The sequence below is a fragment of the Ostreococcus tauri genome (genome assembly GCF_000214015.3).
Source record: "Ostreococcus tauri WGS project CAID00000000 data, contig chromosome 14, whole genome shotgun sequence".
NCBI classification, from domain to species: domain Eukaryota; kingdom Viridiplantae; phylum Chlorophyta; class Mamiellophyceae; order Mamiellales; family Bathycoccaceae; genus Ostreococcus; species Ostreococcus tauri.
In genome coordinates, this window is record NC_014439.2 from 212,243 (window position 1) to 227,855 (window position 15,613).

At 62.5% G+C, this 15,613-nt stretch overlaps 10 protein-coding genes across 10 annotated transcripts; 6 read left to right on the top strand and 4 right to left on the bottom strand.

The window, feature by feature from the left end:
- On the top strand, positions 1-2,097 carry OT_ostta14g01240 (Vps53-like, N-terminal; the record flags this gene model as incomplete). The annotated part of the gene is made up of 1 exon (XM_003082887.2): positions 1-2,097. A coding segment is annotated over one exon (2,097 nt), but the record flags the coding sequence as incomplete, so codon positions are not given.
- A 60-nt stretch (positions 2,098-2,157) lies between these two features.
- On the top strand, positions 2,158-2,796 carry OT_ostta14g01245 (FMN-binding split barrel; the record flags this gene model as incomplete). The annotated part of the gene is made up of 1 exon (XM_022982542.1): positions 2,158-2,796. The coding sequence occupies one exon, from the start codon at positions 2,158-2,160 to the stop codon at positions 2,794-2,796; it is 639 nt and encodes a 212-aa protein (XP_022841320.1).
- Positions 2,797-2,820: 24 nt separating this feature from the next.
- On the top strand, positions 2,821-5,085 carry OT_ostta14g01250 (Ankyrin repeat; the record flags this gene model as incomplete). The annotated part of the gene is made up of 1 exon (XM_003082889.2): positions 2,821-5,085. One exon carries the CDS (start codon positions 2,821-2,823, stop codon positions 5,083-5,085), a length of 2,265 nt encoding a protein of 754 aa, XP_003082937.2.
- A 22-nt stretch (positions 5,086-5,107) lies between these two features.
- OT_ostta14g01260 (Protein of unknown function DUF3293) lies at positions 5,108-5,683 on the bottom strand (the record flags this gene model as incomplete). The annotated part of the gene is made up of 1 exon (XM_003082890.2): positions 5,108-5,683. The coding sequence occupies one exon, from the start codon at positions 5,681-5,683 to the stop codon at positions 5,108-5,110; it is 576 nt and encodes a 191-aa protein (XP_003082938.2).
- A 196-nt stretch (positions 5,684-5,879) lies between these two features.
- On the top strand, positions 5,880-7,340 carry OT_ostta14g01270 (Helicase, C-terminal; the record flags this gene model as incomplete). Its single annotated transcript, XM_022982543.1, has 1 exon — positions 5,880-7,340. One exon carries the CDS (start codon positions 5,880-5,882, stop codon positions 7,338-7,340), a length of 1,461 nt encoding a protein of 486 aa, XP_022841321.1.
- Positions 7,341-7,576: 236 nt separating this feature from the next.
- On the top strand, positions 7,577-9,103 carry OT_ostta14g01280 (Peptidase C1A, papain C-terminal; the record flags this gene model as incomplete). The annotated part of the gene is made up of 1 exon (XM_003082892.2): positions 7,577-9,103. One exon carries the CDS (start codon positions 7,577-7,579, stop codon positions 9,101-9,103), a length of 1,527 nt encoding a protein of 508 aa, XP_003082940.2.
- A 45-nt stretch (positions 9,104-9,148) lies between these two features.
- Positions 9,149-10,558, bottom strand: OT_ostta14g01290 (Saccharopine dehydrogenase / Homospermidine synthase; the record flags this gene model as incomplete). Its single annotated transcript, XM_003082893.2, has 1 exon — positions 9,149-10,558. The coding sequence occupies one exon, from the start codon at positions 10,556-10,558 to the stop codon at positions 9,149-9,151; it is 1,410 nt and encodes a 469-aa protein (XP_003082941.2).
- A 23-nt stretch (positions 10,559-10,581) lies between these two features.
- OT_ostta14g01300 (Elongator complex protein 4) lies at positions 10,582-11,760 on the top strand (the record flags this gene model as incomplete). Its single annotated transcript, XM_003082894.1, has 1 exon — positions 10,582-11,760. The coding sequence occupies one exon, from the start codon at positions 10,582-10,584 to the stop codon at positions 11,758-11,760; it is 1,179 nt and encodes a 392-aa protein (XP_003082942.1).
- A 67-nt stretch (positions 11,761-11,827) lies between these two features.
- On the bottom strand, positions 11,828-13,774 carry OT_ostta14g01310 (unnamed product; the record flags this gene model as incomplete). The annotated part of the gene is made up of 1 exon (XM_003082895.2): positions 11,828-13,774. One exon carries the CDS (start codon positions 13,772-13,774, stop codon positions 11,828-11,830), a length of 1,947 nt encoding a protein of 648 aa, XP_003082943.2.
- A 302-nt stretch (positions 13,775-14,076) lies between these two features.
- On the bottom strand, positions 14,077-15,613 carry OT_ostta14g01320 (Pectinacetylesterase; the record flags this gene model as incomplete). The annotated part of the gene is made up of 1 exon (XM_022982545.1): positions 14,077-15,613. A coding segment is annotated over one exon (1,537 nt), but the record flags the coding sequence as incomplete, so codon positions are not given.

The window sequence follows — 15,613 nt, forward strand, 5'->3', positions numbered from 1 at the left end:
ACGGAACGCGAGGCGGCGAAGACCGAGGAGAGCGTCAGGGAGATATGTAAAGATATCACGCGGTTAGATCGGGCGAAGAATCACCTCACGGGAGCGATCACGACTCTGCGGCGTCTGTCGATGTTCGTGAGCGGGATGGAGCAGCTGGAGCTGTTCGCGTTGCGAAGGCAGTACGGGGACGCGGCGAATCTGTTGCAGGCGGCGGCGCAGCTTTCGACGCATTTCGAGGCGTACTGCGAGATTGTGAAGATAAAAGAACTGCAGGATAAGTATCGTGCGGTGAAGCAGCAGCTGCGAGCGGCGGTGTTCGATGATTTTCACACGACGTGGGTGCCGCACGTGATGGAGTCGGACGGTGGGGCGCAAAAGAAATTGCGCGACGCATGTCTCGTCGTCGACGCCCTGGAGCCGAGCGTCAGGGAGGAACTCGTTGGGAATCTGACGAACAGAGAACTCACGAATTACGCCTCAGTTTTCAGCGCGCACGAGGACGGGGACTTTTTGGGACGCGTCGCGAGACGATACGACTGGATCACGCGACAGTTGAACTCAAAAGAGTCCATGTGGGCGGTGTTCCCGGCGCACTGGCGAGTGCCACAGCTTCTCAGCGTGTCTTTGTGCAAGCTCACGCGCGCGCAGCTCGCCGAGGCGCTCGACGCGCGCGGGCCTCACGATGTACAAAAGCTGTTGCACGCCATGCACTTGACCATCGAGTTTGAGCTTGAGCTTGACGAACGTTTCGGCAACGGAGATCGCGGAGAAGACGAGGAACTCGAGGGTGACAGCGCTAGTGCGTCGACGGTGCGACAAAAGTACGAGCGATCGGAGCGCGAGAAGCAGACGGGCGGGAGAATCCTTCCCATGGACTCCGCCACCGAGGCGGCGGCGACGTTTTTGTTCAGAGGGAGCGTTTCCTCGTGCTTCGAAGATCATCTCACCGAGTACGTGCAGCTCGAGCGGCGACAGATATTCGAGCACCTGAACGAAGCCATTAGGGCCGAGGCGTGGGTGGGTGACGAAACCAATCCAAACATTTTGGCGAGTTCAACGAGCGTCTTCTTGAACATCAAAAAGGTGTTCAAGCGATGCTCAAACTTGACGCGTGGAAAGACGCTCTTCGCCGTGCACCAGGTCTTCGTGCAAGTTCTCATCGCATACGCTAGGGCTCTTATCGACCGCGCGTCTCTCGCCGCTTCTATGGTGATGGATTCTCGCCGTCCGGAGGAGCAACGCGCCGCGGAGATCAAGTGCGTGTGTCTCATCGTGAACACGGCGGAGTATTGTAACTCCACCGTCGGTCCATTGGGTGAGTCCATGTCGAAGGCTTTGGAAGACAACTTTAAGCAAAAAGTGGACGTCGAGGACGTGGAAGACGCGTTCAGCACGGCGCTCGCCGAGGCGCTCAATAAACTCATCGCTCTGGTGGAAGGCAAATCGAACGTCATTCCTGGAATGCTTCGCGTGAACTGGGGTACGCTCGACGTCGTCGGTGACCAGAGCGAATACGTGGATATCTTTGAGCGCACGATCGCTCAGGCGTTACCCATCCTTCGATCATCCGTGAGTGACATTCACTACACGTTCTTTTGCGAAAAGGTTGCGTCGTCAATCGCGCCGAAACTGTACATCGCCATCTTCAAATGCAAGCGTTTCTCCGATACTGGTGCGCAGCAGCTCTTGCTAGACATGCACGCGGTGAAGACGATATTATTGTCGCTCCCATCCGAGGGTACGGCGTCGGCGACGACGAGTTACGCGAAGATGATCGCGCGAGAGATGGGCAAAGTCGAGGCGTTGCTCAAGGTAATCCTCTCCCCGCGAGAGGGTCTCGCCGAAACCTTCAAGGCGCTCCTCCCCTTCAACGCCAACGCCGTGGACTTCAAAGCAATATGCGAGCTCAAGGGATTGAAGAAGAGCGAGATCGCGGAGCCCCCGTTCGGGCTCTTCGGCGCGAGCGCCGGAGCGCCCGCGAGCGCGAAACCGCTCGAGGACGTCGCCCAATCCCTCGTCTCGAGCGCCAAGCCCAAGCCCATGGACAACGTCACCGCGAAAATGTCCAGCATGTTCAAGGACTTCAAGCACGCCAACGCGCGTTAGCCTCGATGGGTGTGAATCGTACGTCCCCCCGCCCGTCTCGCCTCGCCCGCACTCCGCGCCATGGCGTCCTCCCGCGCCTTCATCGACGCCATCCGCGTCTGCCTCGCGCGCGACCCACACGCGCGGTACATCACCCTCGCCACCGTGGAGCGTCCCAACCGTACGCGCACCGCCGCCACCGCCGTCCCTCGCGCGCGCACCGTCGTCTTCGAAGGTTTCATCGACGACCCATCCGGCGTCCCCGCCCTCCTCATCAAGTGCTCCAGCGCCTCGGACAAGGTGCGGAACGCGATCTCACCCGAGTGCGAGGTCGCGTGGTGGTTCGAGCGATCGATGACGCAGTTTCGCCTGCGCGGGACGATCGCGTTTCTCGACGGTGACGCATTCATCGATTGCGATCACCCGAGCGACGCGCACGCGACGAGAGACGCCCTCGCGCGCGCGCGGGAACGGACGTGGAATAATTTATCACTCGCCGACCGCGGGCAGTTCTTCTGGAGCGACGGCGTGGAGGGCGAGGTGCGGGATGAGATACCGACGCACTTTTGCGTCGGCATGCTGCGCGTCGCAGAGGTCGACGCGCTGTGCCTCGCGGACGGCTCGCGACGGTCGTGGTGGCGAGAAAGTTTATCGAGCGAAACGTTCGAGCGCGCCGAGGGACGGGCGCCGCCGGTGCGGAGCGCGAGGGACGCGTGTTAGGTGATTCGTCGACGCGCGAGGCGCATGGACGGGCGAGGGCGTGGGCGGACGACGGCGACGTTCGCGGCGCGCGTGCGTGACGGGGGGAAGGGCGTGGATGTCGTTGATGTCGTGGACGCGCTCGAGCGCGCGGGAGGGGCGGAGACGGAGGCGAGAGCGGCGATGGAGGATGGGGATTTCGCCGAGGCGGCGGCGCGGTACGACGAGGCGCTCAAGACGCTCGCCTCGAGCGATGCGGTGGAATCGGCGCTCGAGTTACGGGCGGTGAGATTGCGGTTTTCGTGCTTCGTCGGTCTCGCGATGGCGTGCGCGGCGTTGGGGGAGCACGAGCGGGGGTTGGCGAACGCGCACGCGGCGTTCGGCGAACGCGCGTTCGACGAGGACGCGGAACGGACGCGCGAGTGCCTGGTGGCGAACGCTATGGCGCAGTGTGGACTCGGGAACGTCGGTGCGGGGGCGTTGTGCGTTGTGGAGGCGATGCGTCGCGGGCGGGAGGGTGATTTTGGAGGATTTCCGGAGGAGGCGACTCGCGAGGCGCGGCTCGAAACGAAGACGCGCTCGACGCCGCTGGACCGGTTCGTCATGTTGACGATGCGTTTGAATCGCACCGAGGAGGATCGCGCGCGGATCGAGGGAGCTTTAGATATGCTAGAGAGCGAGGGTTGGTGCGTGGACGCGCGAGACGAGAGCGGGTACAACGTTCTGTGGGGTGCGCTCGCGGGCGCGCGGGCGACGCGAGAAGCCGAAGGAACGGAGGCTGGCGAGGAAGTCACCCCAGTCGTTCGCATGCTCCTCGAACGCGGGGCGCGGGCGAATCAGATGTACGGGACGAGTGGAGACAGTTCGCTGCACATGGCTGTCGTGTCCGGCGTCGCAGGTGTGGTGGAGGCGGTATTGGAACACGGCGGCGACGTCAACGCGCGAGACGATCGCGGACGCACGGCGCTTCACGTCGCGTGCGAACGAAAGTTGGCCGACGACGAGCGACCTCGCGTCGTGGAGCTTCTGATCGCCGCGGGAGCTTCAAATATCAACGTTCGGGACGCGAACGGGCTCACACCCTTGCACGTCGCGTGTAAGCACGGAAACGACTCAATCGTGGAGACGCTTCTCGCGGCGGGCGCGGATTGGCGCGCGAGAATTCCGAGCGGTGAATCGCCCGTCATGTTGGCGTACACGCGCGCGAAAGGGTCGGGGGTGATTGCAGAGATTTTGAAATTCGTCGAATCTCTCGAGGGTGACGCCGCGGTCGTGGAGGAGACGGAGTTATTTCGTCGAGCGTCGGGCGCCAACGCGTCATCATCCCCGGCGGAGAGATGCGTGCGAGAAGACATTTCCCTCGTCAAGTGGTGCGCGCGCGAGCAAGTTCTTTCGGATACGCTTTCATCGATCGTAAATTGTGCGCCGTTGGGAAAGATCGTCATATTTACCGCGGATGCGTTCGATAGCGACGTCGCGCGCGCGGCGGCGACTCGAGCGTACATGGAATCGTGCGATTTCGAGCTCGACGACGCTGGTGAAACGAAATCACCCGCGAGCGTCGCCGTCGCCCTGTATCGTAAGTACGGCGACGTGCTATCGTCGTTCATTCGTTACAATCAGTCCATGTTTCCAATCTCGCTTCGCGAATCATTCGCGGATGAGAAGTACAACACGAACTTGCCTCTCGACGTTGTGGCGAGAGCGGTGTACGCGCAGAGTCGAGTCGCTGACGCGTCCGAGGTCGCCGTACCTTCGATGTTCTCGCCGTCAACGCTGCATTCGCCCATCTTCGTCGCTTTCGAGTCCATCATGGCGCAAACGGTCGAACCGTCGTTCGGTTTCGCCCCCTTCATCGTTGACAAGGCTCGAGCGTGGATGAGCGCCTCCGTGGATGCCTTGGTCGCCGTCACTCGCGGCGGCGCGTACGTCGCGGCGAGGGCAAAAGACGATATGAACATCCCGACCGAGGTCATCGTTTTGCGAGACGATGGAGCTGCCGCACCGGCGTGTTTCGTCGAGGACGCGGTGACGATGGACGAGAGCTCTTTTACGAAACTGAACGCGAACGGCGCGACGCTTCTCGTGGAGCTCGAACCGGGAGACGGACCGCGGGGCACCGCCTTACTCGAGCTCGCCGTCGACGCGTACGATGGAGACGTCGTGATCGTCGTCAACGCACGTCAGGACGAGGAAAAAACGCGAGCGATACTCAAATCTCGCGGTTTCGTCGAGCGCGAGACGAGGCGAGCGACGACGTTCACCGCGGCTGGGCGACCGTACGGATTTCACACGTATCGTAAAACCTAGAAAGAATTGATTCAATAGTTAGCTACGTAGACGACCCCCACGGCACGTCGATAAACCCAGGAGGGGCGTCGCACACCACGACGTCCGTCACCTCCCGCACGGTCTCACCCATGGCGCACGGCACCGTCGTCCGTATCAACCGTTTCCCATCCGCCGCCGCCGCGTACTCGTAAATCGCCCCCTGCTCAAACGCCCGTCCCAGCGCCACCATCGTCGCTCGTCCACGCGTTCTATCTTCAAACCCACACGCGAATCCATCCTCGCGCCAATCCATCGAGAACCCAAAGCTCTTCCACGTCGCCTTCGCGCCGCTCCGCGCGAGCGCCCGCGCGAGCGCCGCGTTCGCCTCGACGTTCATCCACCCCTCCCGCGCCCTTCCCATGGGATTATGCCCCGTGATCGCGAACACGGCCAACGTCGCGCACACCGCCGGGACGTCCCGTCGCTCGACGTCGTCGCCCGCGTCCGCGTCGACGGGTCGCAGGAAAATGGTGCCGACACCCGCGCCCGGGACATCGATCCATCCATCCCGCGAGCGTCCCCAGAGCGCGCCGAGCGCGCGCTCGCGCGCCGCGGACGTCGCGGACGTCCCGGACATCCCCCGCGTCGACGTCGCCCGCGTCGACGTCGCGCGCGCGCGCGCTCGGCGCGCGGCGTCCGCGGGGTCGCGGGGTCCCATAGTGTACGGCACGATACCCCATCCGTGCCCGCGGACCCGCGGTCGAGTGCGACGCGGACACACCGACGGGCATCCATACACGTATTGTGATACACATATGACGATCAAGACACCCATGGACGCCGCGCGCGCGGGGCGTCGTGAGACTTTTCCACCCATCGACGCCCGCGATCGCGTCTCGCGGGCCACGACCGGCGCGTCTCGCGTCCCGCACACGCGCGCGCGCGACCGCGAGCGTTCGCCCGCGCGTGCGATGCCGCCGAAGAAGCGCGCGACGGCGGAGGCGGCGGTGGAGAACGATGAGGAGGAAGAACTGCTGGATTACGACGACGTCGCGAACGCCGCGGGGACGAACGCGCCGGGCGACGCCGTGGACGACACCGCGGACGGAACGACGGCGAAGAAGGGGTACGTCGGGATTCACTCCACGGGATTCCGTGATTTCTTGTTGAAACCCGAGTTGCTGCGAGCGATCGTCGATTGCGGGTTCGAGCACCCGAGCGAGGTTCAACACGAGTGCATTCCGCAGGCGATCTTGGGGATGGACGTGCTGTGTCAGGCGAAGAGTGGGATGGGTAAGACGGCGGTGTTCGTCATCACCGTCCTGCAACAACTCGAACCGACGCACGGAGAGGTCGGGGCGGTGATTTTGTGTAACACGCGAGAGTTGGCGTATCAAATTTCGCACGAATTCGAGCGATTCTCGACGTTTCTCGGGGACGTGACGACGGCGGTCGTGTTCGGAGGGATTCCCATCAATCAACAGAGGGAACAATTGAAGTTGAACCCGCCGAACATCGTCGTCGGGACGCCGGGGAGGTTGAAGGCGCTCGCGAACGACGGGACGCTCAACCTGAAGAAGTGCGCGCACTTCGTCCTGGACGAGTGCGACAAGATGTTGGAAGAGCTCGACATGCGCTCGGACGTGCAGGAAATTTTCAAGGCAACACCGCACGACAAACAAGTGATGATGTTCACCGCGACGCTTTCCAAGGAGCTCCGCGCGTTGTGCAAGAAGTTTATGAATGATCCCATGGAGATCTTCGTCGACGACGAGACCAAGCTCACGCTTCACGGTTTGGTGCAGCACTACGTCAAGCTCGAGGAGGCGGAAAAGAACCGCAAGTTGAACGATCTGTTGGACTCCCTCATGTTCAACCAGGTCGTCATCTTCGTCTCGAGCGTATCGCGTTGCAAAGCCTTGGACAGACTCCTGCGAGAGTGCAACTTTCCGTCAATCGGCATTCACGGCGACATGAAGCAAGAGGAGCGTTTGGCGTGCTACAAGTCCTTCAAGGATGGCGACAAGCGTATCTTAGTCGCAACTGATCTCGTCGCTCGCGGGATCGACATCGAGCGCGTGAATATCGTGATCAACTACGATATGCCCTCCAGCGCGGACACGTACTTGCACCGCGTCGGTCGCGCCGGCCGCTTCGGTACGAAGGGCCTCGCCGTCACCTTCGTCGCCTCCTCCGAGGACACCGATGTCCTGGCTTCTGTGCACGAGCGCTTTGAGGTCAAGATCGAAGAGCTTCCGGACGAGATAGACCAATCCACGTACATGCCGAGCTAGGAGTACGACGGACGCGAATCGACGTCTTCTCACCGTCGTCGCTCGCCACGCTTCTCACCCCCGCTCGGGCGCGTTGAAACAAACAAACATAACAACTACTCATCACGCTTCGAGCACGCTCGATCCCAACCGTCGCATCGTTCTCGCGTCGCCGCGACTACACGTCGCGTTTGATCTTCGCCGCGCGCTCGCCGGGCGCGCCCGCGAACACCCTCACCCGCACAATCCGACTCGCCATGTCGCGAGACGGTCTCCTCGACGCCCCCATCGACGCATCATCGTCGTCCACCTTCCTCTCCCGCGTCGTCGCCGTCGTCTCGCCGTCTCGTCGCGGCCGTAACCGCCGCGTCGACGCTGAGGAAACGCAACGTTTGGGTGTTGAGCGATCGAGCGATGGATCATCTCTCGCCCGCGCGTACGGTGCGCACGACGATCACTCGAGCGACGCCTCGGACGTCGAAGCATTCGTCGATGCGTTGGAGAGCGCGAGCGATTCGGAACGCGTCGATGGATCGAGCGGACCGCGGGCGCGATGGGCGAGCGCGCCGGGACGCGGGTTGCGGCTCGCGAGCGCCGTCGCGTTGAGCGTCGTCGTCGTGTGCGCGCTGTTGTTTCGGTTGCTCGGGAACGATAGCGGCAATCTTGGGAACGGTGATGCTGCGAGCTCGGAGACGATGACTTGGACACGGAGAGACGCGGGCGCGTCGCCGGCGTCGCCGGGAGGGTGGCGGTTGCCGGAGGGACGCAAACGCGGGAAACAGTGGCACGCGAGTAAATACTCTTCCGAGAGTGGGTTCAAGAAACTGTCTTCATCGCTCTCGGTGCTCGGGACTTTGTCGTTTGGGAGACGCAAATCCGCGAGGATGGGATCTTTGGAAGACCGCCTGGCGAAGACTTGGGATCCGACAAAGATCAAGTTGCACGCCGGCGGTAGGCTTCCGGATACGTTTGACGTGCGGGAGAAGTGGCCGAAGTGCGCGGCACTCGTGAGCGAGGCGGTCGATCAGGGAGCGTGTGGAAGTTGTTGGGCCGTTGCGCCGGCAAAAGCGATGACGGACCGACTGTGCATCGCCACGAATGGAGCTGTGAACACGCACGTGTCTGCGATACAATTGCTCTCGTGTAACTCGCACTCGAACAGCGCGTACACGTACGACGAGAATCTGGCTGGTGGGTCGGGCGGGTGCATGGGTGGGTACCCAACGGAAGCGTATGAGACCGCGCACAGAGTTGGGGTGGTTTCCGGTGGCTTGAACGGCGATCAAGACACGTGCATGCCATATCCTTTCGCCCCGTGCCATCATCCGTGCGAGCCGAATCACAATGCGGTGTGTCCTCGTACGTGCCAGCGATCGGCAACGCAAACAGCCAATACAACTAGATACGCCGTGGGCCATCTCGTGCAGTGTGGCTTAAACGATTACGATTGCATGGCGAGCGAGATTTTTGAACGAGGACCGGTAACGACATTTGTCGGCGACGTCTACGACGAATTCTACCAGTACGAGAGAGGTGTGTACAAGCTTTCGAAGGATCCGGCCGCGCGCGGCAAGAATCACGGTGGTCACGTCATGGAAGTCATAGGATGGGGGAAATCCGCGGAGGGCGTTCGCTATTGGAAGGTGTACAACTCTTGGTTGAACTGGGGAGAGCGCGGATACGGCGAGATAGCAGTCGGCGAATTGTCAATCGGCGACAACGTCGAGGCTCCCGTGATGACTGGAGAACTCATGCATTCCGATACTTCATACGACAATTTGTAAAATACATCATCGAGCGTTGTGCGAGTAGAATTAGAGGGTGGTGCGCTAAACCAAAAAAATTGTATCCTTCAACGGCTTGACGCGAAAATTGAAATTTTCGGACTTCTGTAATCGTTCGACCAAGACATCGCCGCACGCAACGCTAGGCGTGAGACATCCGCCGCCTTCGGGCCAGTTCAAACGCGCGCGCTCACTCGGGATGGCGAAGCAGAGCGCGACTTCGTATGCGAGCGCAGCCGTGCCCTTATAACCGGGATCTGCGTTCTTGAATTCAAACTCCGCGCACCACGGCTCGACCGGTTTCCCGTTCGCCTCGCCCTTGGCGACGACGTACACGTGAGAGTATCCGTTTTCGCGTAATTCCTCGCTCGGCCCATCGCCTTGCTTCGGCAAAATCGTCTTGCGCATCAACCATCGAAGCGGCGCGGTGACGAAGGCGACGCCGAACAGACCGAGCCCCGCGGTGCCGAGAATCGCGTGTCTCTTCGATTTGCACAGGTCGCTCTCGTCGTACACAAACTTTTCACCGTACCGTTCGGGATCGAGCGAATACGAACGCGCGACGACCTTGGTGTTGATTCCCGCCATGATTGACGGCATGGTCCACGATTTCGTGTCCTCGTCGTACTTGTACGTGCTCTGCGGCGACGGCCAGCGCTTGAGCGCCTCGACGTCCGGTCTCGCCGGCCATCCGCCCGGGGCATTCGCGAGATAATGCGGATTCCCCATTCCGCGCGTCTCTTTCTTCGGCTTGCTCAAAAGGTTCGCCGCGGACGCAATCGTCCCGCCCGAGACGCCGCCTCTCGCCCGTCCCGCGTGTCCGCTCGCCAGCGTACACGTCGCCCCTCGAACGCTCGCTCGCACCGCCGCCGCCGCCTGACTCGCCCCCAGATCCCACGGCACGCTATCGTACCCACAGCACGACACGCTCACGCACCCGTTCGCGACGCACGTCTCGTGACACGCCTCCGCCACGCGTCGCGCGAACCGCGCCTCGCCCGTGATATCGCAGTAATCCGTCCCATTTCTCGCGCACGCCTCCGCCAATCGCAACGGCGTCTCATCGTCCGCGTCGAACGGTCCCGCGAAGGACAACACGCACGACGCGCTCGCGCACATCGCCTCGCGCGCCGCCGCCGTGGACGCGTCGACGACGTCGAACACCCCACCCCCCTCGCGCGCCGCCACCGCGCGCACGCGCGCCGAGTTCCGTCCCGCCAACGCCACGCGCTCCGCGCCCCCCCGTGCGCGTCGCGCGCGGGCGTAGCGCACCGCGAGCGCGCCCGTGAATCCACTCGCGCCGTAAATCACCACATCGTACGTTCGCCCCTCGCGCGTCGCCCGCCGCGTCTTCTCGCCCGCGTCAACGCGCGCACCGCGTTCGCGATCCATCCGCGCGCGCGCCCCCGACGCGCGCGCACCGGTGTGCCGCCCGCGCGCGCGATACGACGCCATCATCGCGCGCGCGAATCATCATCATGGGATTCGCCCGACGCGGACGACGGTTTCGCGACGCCGCGCGAGGCGACGCGTCGACGCCGCCGACGCCGACGCCGACGCGACCGTCGGACGCGACCGCGGGCGCGCGGGCGAGCGCGGGCGCGCGCGCGATCGTCTCGAGCGGGCACGGAGACGTCGACGCGATGCTCGGCGGTGGATTCGCGTTGGGCGGCGTCGCGCACGTCGGCGGCGACGGCGCGAGCGCGTCGGCGGCGACGACGTTCGGGGGGTACTTCGTCGCCGAGGGAGGGGCGACGACGGGGCATCGGGTGTGTTGGGTGCGACGGGGCGGGCGGGCGGCGGCGACGGCGACGGTGCCGCGCGCGGTGGAGACGGCGACGGCGGCGACGGCGATGGAGGCGACGGCGGCGACGGCGGCGGCGACGGCGAGTGATGGATTGCGCATCGCGTGGCAATACAGGCGGTATCTCAAGGCGGGGCGGACGCTGGACGACGCGCGCGTGGGACGCGGGTCGACGGCGACGACGGCGCGGGCGTCGTCGTCGGGGACGCGGAAAAATCTGCGCGCGCCGGATTTTTGTCACGCGTACGATTTGACCAAGCCGGCGTTGGAGGAGACGACGGCGCGCTTTGAGTTCGCGCCGTTTCGCTCGAGCGATGACGATGGCGGCGGCCGCGCGTGGGCGCGGAGTTTCGAGTTCATCGAGTCGTTCGTGCGCTCGCTCGAGGACGGCGAGGTCGGGCGGGTGTTGGTTGAGCCGGAGACGCCGAGTGATGAGTCGGAGTGGATCGAGTGCGCGAAGTTTGCGCGCGCGCTCAAAGGTTTGACGCGAGACACGAACGCGGTGGCGGTGTTGATTGTCCCGCTCGGCAGCGCGCCGCCGAAGTGGGCCGCGCTGATTCGCCACGTCGTCGATTGCGCCATTGACGTGCAGCCGCTGGACGGACCGACGAGCGAGATAGAAGCGCTACTTCCGGACCCGCACACGTGCGTCGGACTCGTCGCCGTGCGCAAGCTTCAGTTTGATGGTGCCTTGACGCCGGCGCTCACGCGCATGGACCGCGTGTACGCGCTTCAGTTACGACGGAAACGTATGGCGATCAGACCGCTCCAGTTCAGACCGGAGGAGGACAAGAAAAAGAAGAATGACGGCGGGTGCGCAGCCGTTGAAGGCACGGGATTAGACGACTTTTAGAAGCCGCGTTCGCGATGGATGGCGCGCGAATGTATTAAAAGTAGGTACCGGTACATGAATCGTAGAGTTACACTTGCGCGGGCGGCGCCATGGAATAGACGAGCACGGCGATGACGAAGAAGTGCACGATGAGAAGAACAGCCAGTGTGATGAGACACGCGGCGATGGTATCGATCACGGTCACGGGTTCGATGAACATTTGCAGTGTACACATGAAGACTTTCACGATGAACGTTTCTCGAAGATGGAAAACGCGCGTCCTCACGTTGTGCGTCTTCGTCTTTACCATCTCCGGCGGTGCGTCTTCTTCCTCGCTTTCGATGACGACTTCATCAGGCGTCTCCTCGACGTCTTCGTCGGACGAATCTTCATGCTCGCTATTCCCGCTCGCCGGGCTGGGAATGTACGTTCGCGTCTCAAAACGCTTCGCAGGCGTAAACTTCACTCCCGTCCTCTTCATGGACTTGATCGATTGCTTGAGTGCCGACGGCGGAGGGACTTTGAGGGCCGATTGCAACTCCGTCGCTGGAGCTTGCTGATGGTGCACCGTGACCGTCGGGGGCGGCGTTACGCTCGCCGCTTCCTGTTGCGCCTTGCTCCCTAAAACGTCCAACAAGTATGCTCGCGCATCGTCATCGCAAATGAATAGCACGTCGTCCCGTCCTCCGTCAAGGATGAGTTTGATGGTCACGTACTCGATCGACGTGATTCCCCAAAACAACGCGCCATCCAAGCTCTCATGAATCTCCTTTGCGCACTTAAGGTCGACCCGACCGATGCGCTCCATGCATTCTTCCGCAATCGAGCACGCTTTTTCGTCATACTTGAGCGAATCTATGTACCGATATTCCTTGCGTCGCACGAGCTTGCGAAGTGGCGACAAAATCCTCCCCCGCGTGCGACTGGGCGGGGGAGTTGCAGCCTCTTTGGGCTGCTCAGCCTTCAACTCCTCCTTCGCGATGGCATCCTCCAGAACCCTTTTCGCCGGCCCGAGGACGACGTAAGATAATTCTCCTACGCCTCCGTCGGCGATCATGCGAAGTGAACGCAGTTCAATTTCAGTGACTCCCCAATGTGAACCACCGTCCTGTGCGCTGGCATACATCGCCGTCGCGCACGATGCGTCAATCTTTCCGAATCGATGCATAGCGACGTCCGCGATGTAGCATATTTTTTCGTCGTACTTGACGTGATCGATGACGCGATATTGCGGTGGACGACCCAAATTGCTCAATCTCGCCAGCGCGCGAGCGAGTCTTCGGCGCTTGTCCACCGACATGAGCACCTCCGGTCCGTGCTCCTCCTCAGCCTTGATGAGCGCGTTCAGATGCGCGCGCGCGTCGGCGTCTACGTTAAATTTGTAGTCGACTCCAGTGCCACCGTTGAGGACCATTCGAAGCGTCTCCAATCCCGCTGGAGTGAATCCGTACCCTCGACCCGTGGATGTGACGCTCAATTCCATCGCACGCACGCACGCCAGGTCAACTCGACCCAATCTTTCCAAACTCTCGTCCACGATGGCGCACGCCGCCTTATCGTACCGCGTTCCATCGATTTTTCGAATCTCCGGCGACGATACGATCGAAGCCGCGCCCACCGCGACTCTTCGAGTCAACCGCTCCATCATCGTCAATTTCCTTCGCTTTGCCGGCGGCGGCGCGCTCGTCGTCTCTTCCTCATCGTTCGTCTCACCAGCCGGATCGAACCGCGACGATAAATTCCTCTTCGTCCCCGTCTTCGTCCCCGTTCGCGGTGAGAACGCGTCGTCATCGCTCGCGTCACCGAACGCTTCTCTCGTCGCCGCCGTCAACCACCGCGCCGCATCCGCCTCCACGTCCACGTTTCCACCGTACCCTCGCCCACCACCGTTCGCGATCGCCCGAAGCGTCGACGCCGTCGCATCGTCCGAAGCACCCCGCTCGCCTCCGCGCACGAGTTCGAACAGACGTTCCGCTCGCGCGAGCGTGAGCGGTGGTTTCTCGCGCGTTTTTGAATTTTGCACTTTTAAAACCATTCGCAACGCCGCCACCACTCGTGCGTCTCGTCGCGCCGTCGACGCGGTCGCGCGCGCGGCATCGGCAGACGCGCGCGTCGTTGCACCCGCACTCGCGCGCGTTCGCGGCGTTCGCGGCGGCGTCGAGCGCCGAGGGGACGACGGTGACATGCGTCGAGCGTCGAGGTGTGAAGACGAAACGTCATCTTTCCCCTGACTCGCCGGGCGGCGTCGTCGAGCGAACGAGCGAACGAGGGGATGCGCGGAGCGTTACGGCGATGGTGCGTCCTCGCGCGATTACGATGCGTGATGTGTCGTCATTATCATCCGCCAGCGGCGCGGCGTGGGCGCGGGCGCGACGGCTGGGGCGACGCGCGCGCGGCGGCGGCTCGGCCGACGGGCGCGCTCGCATTCGTCTCGGGCTCTAGATGCTCCGCCTTTAAAGCCTCGATGAGACCCTCTCGGGCGGCTTCGTTTCGCTTCGCGTTGACTTCGTCGAGGTCGATCGCGTTCGCGCCTCGATTCTTGCACGTCGGGTTGCACATCAAGCCGACGCAGTTGTCGACGAGCTTGATGCGCTTATTCTTGAACACCCACTCGGCGAGCGCCTTGTGATGGGACATTCCGCCGACGACGATATTGTCGAAGTCGGTGTGCATGTAGCACGATGCGGCAAAAAGCCCCGCGGTGTTGTGATTCATCACGGGAGCGAGATGCTCTCTCATTCTCTGTCCCCAATCGAGCGCGAACTGCACCGCCGTTGAGCTCGAGAAATCGCCGCTAAAGTTGTCGTGCAAGTGCATGACAACCGAGTCTGTGAGGGCCTGAGAGAAGAATAAGGGTGTTCGAATGGTGGCAAATGAGTTTTCAGCCACCGCGCACGACCACGGTTCGTTCCCATGCCTCTGGACGCACGCCCGAGGGAGCGACTCGTCCGCTCGCCAAAAGTCAATGTACCGCTTAAACGAGGCGCTATCCCACGGGATGTACTTTTCGTCCGCCGCGATCTCGGTGCCGTTGTGAAAGAAGTGGAACCCAGCGAAGGGTGCTCCCATAATTTTCACCGTACTTCGCGCCTTTGTTTCGAACTTCTCACGAATCAGACTCGCCCACTTGTCCACCTGCGCAATCAACCCAATGCCCCCGGCGCTTCGCCCGGCCAACACTATGACGTCGGCGTCTCCCATTCCGTACGACCGAACGAGCTCGCTCAAGACGGCCTCAACGATGTGCGCGCCGGAGTGCCAGAATCCACCCTCGTCCGCCTCGGTTGCGCGTCCCATGTACGCGTCTCCCGAGCAGTACGCCACCGTCGCCATGTTCGCTCGAACAAAAGGTAACTCCATTCCCTCCTCGTCTCTCGTCACAGCCTGAATTCCTTTATCGTACACCATCTCATCGGCCACGAGTTCGCTCGATCCCCGAGCGGTACCGGCGCGATCGGAGCAATCCACCGCGTCCACGCACTCACCCCCGCCCTGCAACATCACCACCCACGTTCGGGACGTCGAGTATCCGTCCGCGGCGTCCATCTCTCCATCACCCCCACCGCGCGTCTCCCCTTCGTTCACGCTCCCCTTCATCCGTTCGGGCGCTAAATTGACGTAAAACACCCCCGGGGTGCCGTCCAAACACCTCGCGTTCGGATACCGTTCCAGACTCAGTTCCGTCTTCTCCGCCGTCACCCTCCGCGCGAGCGCGCGTCCCGCGCCCCCCACCCCCACCCCCATCCCCAGCGGCCCCGCTCGAGCCTCCAGCGCATCGTACACTTTCGATCCAATCTTCCATCCGAGCATCCCACACACCGCGCTCGCGACGACGAGCGCCAACGCGCCCGCCGTCGCCTCTCGCCCGCTCCGC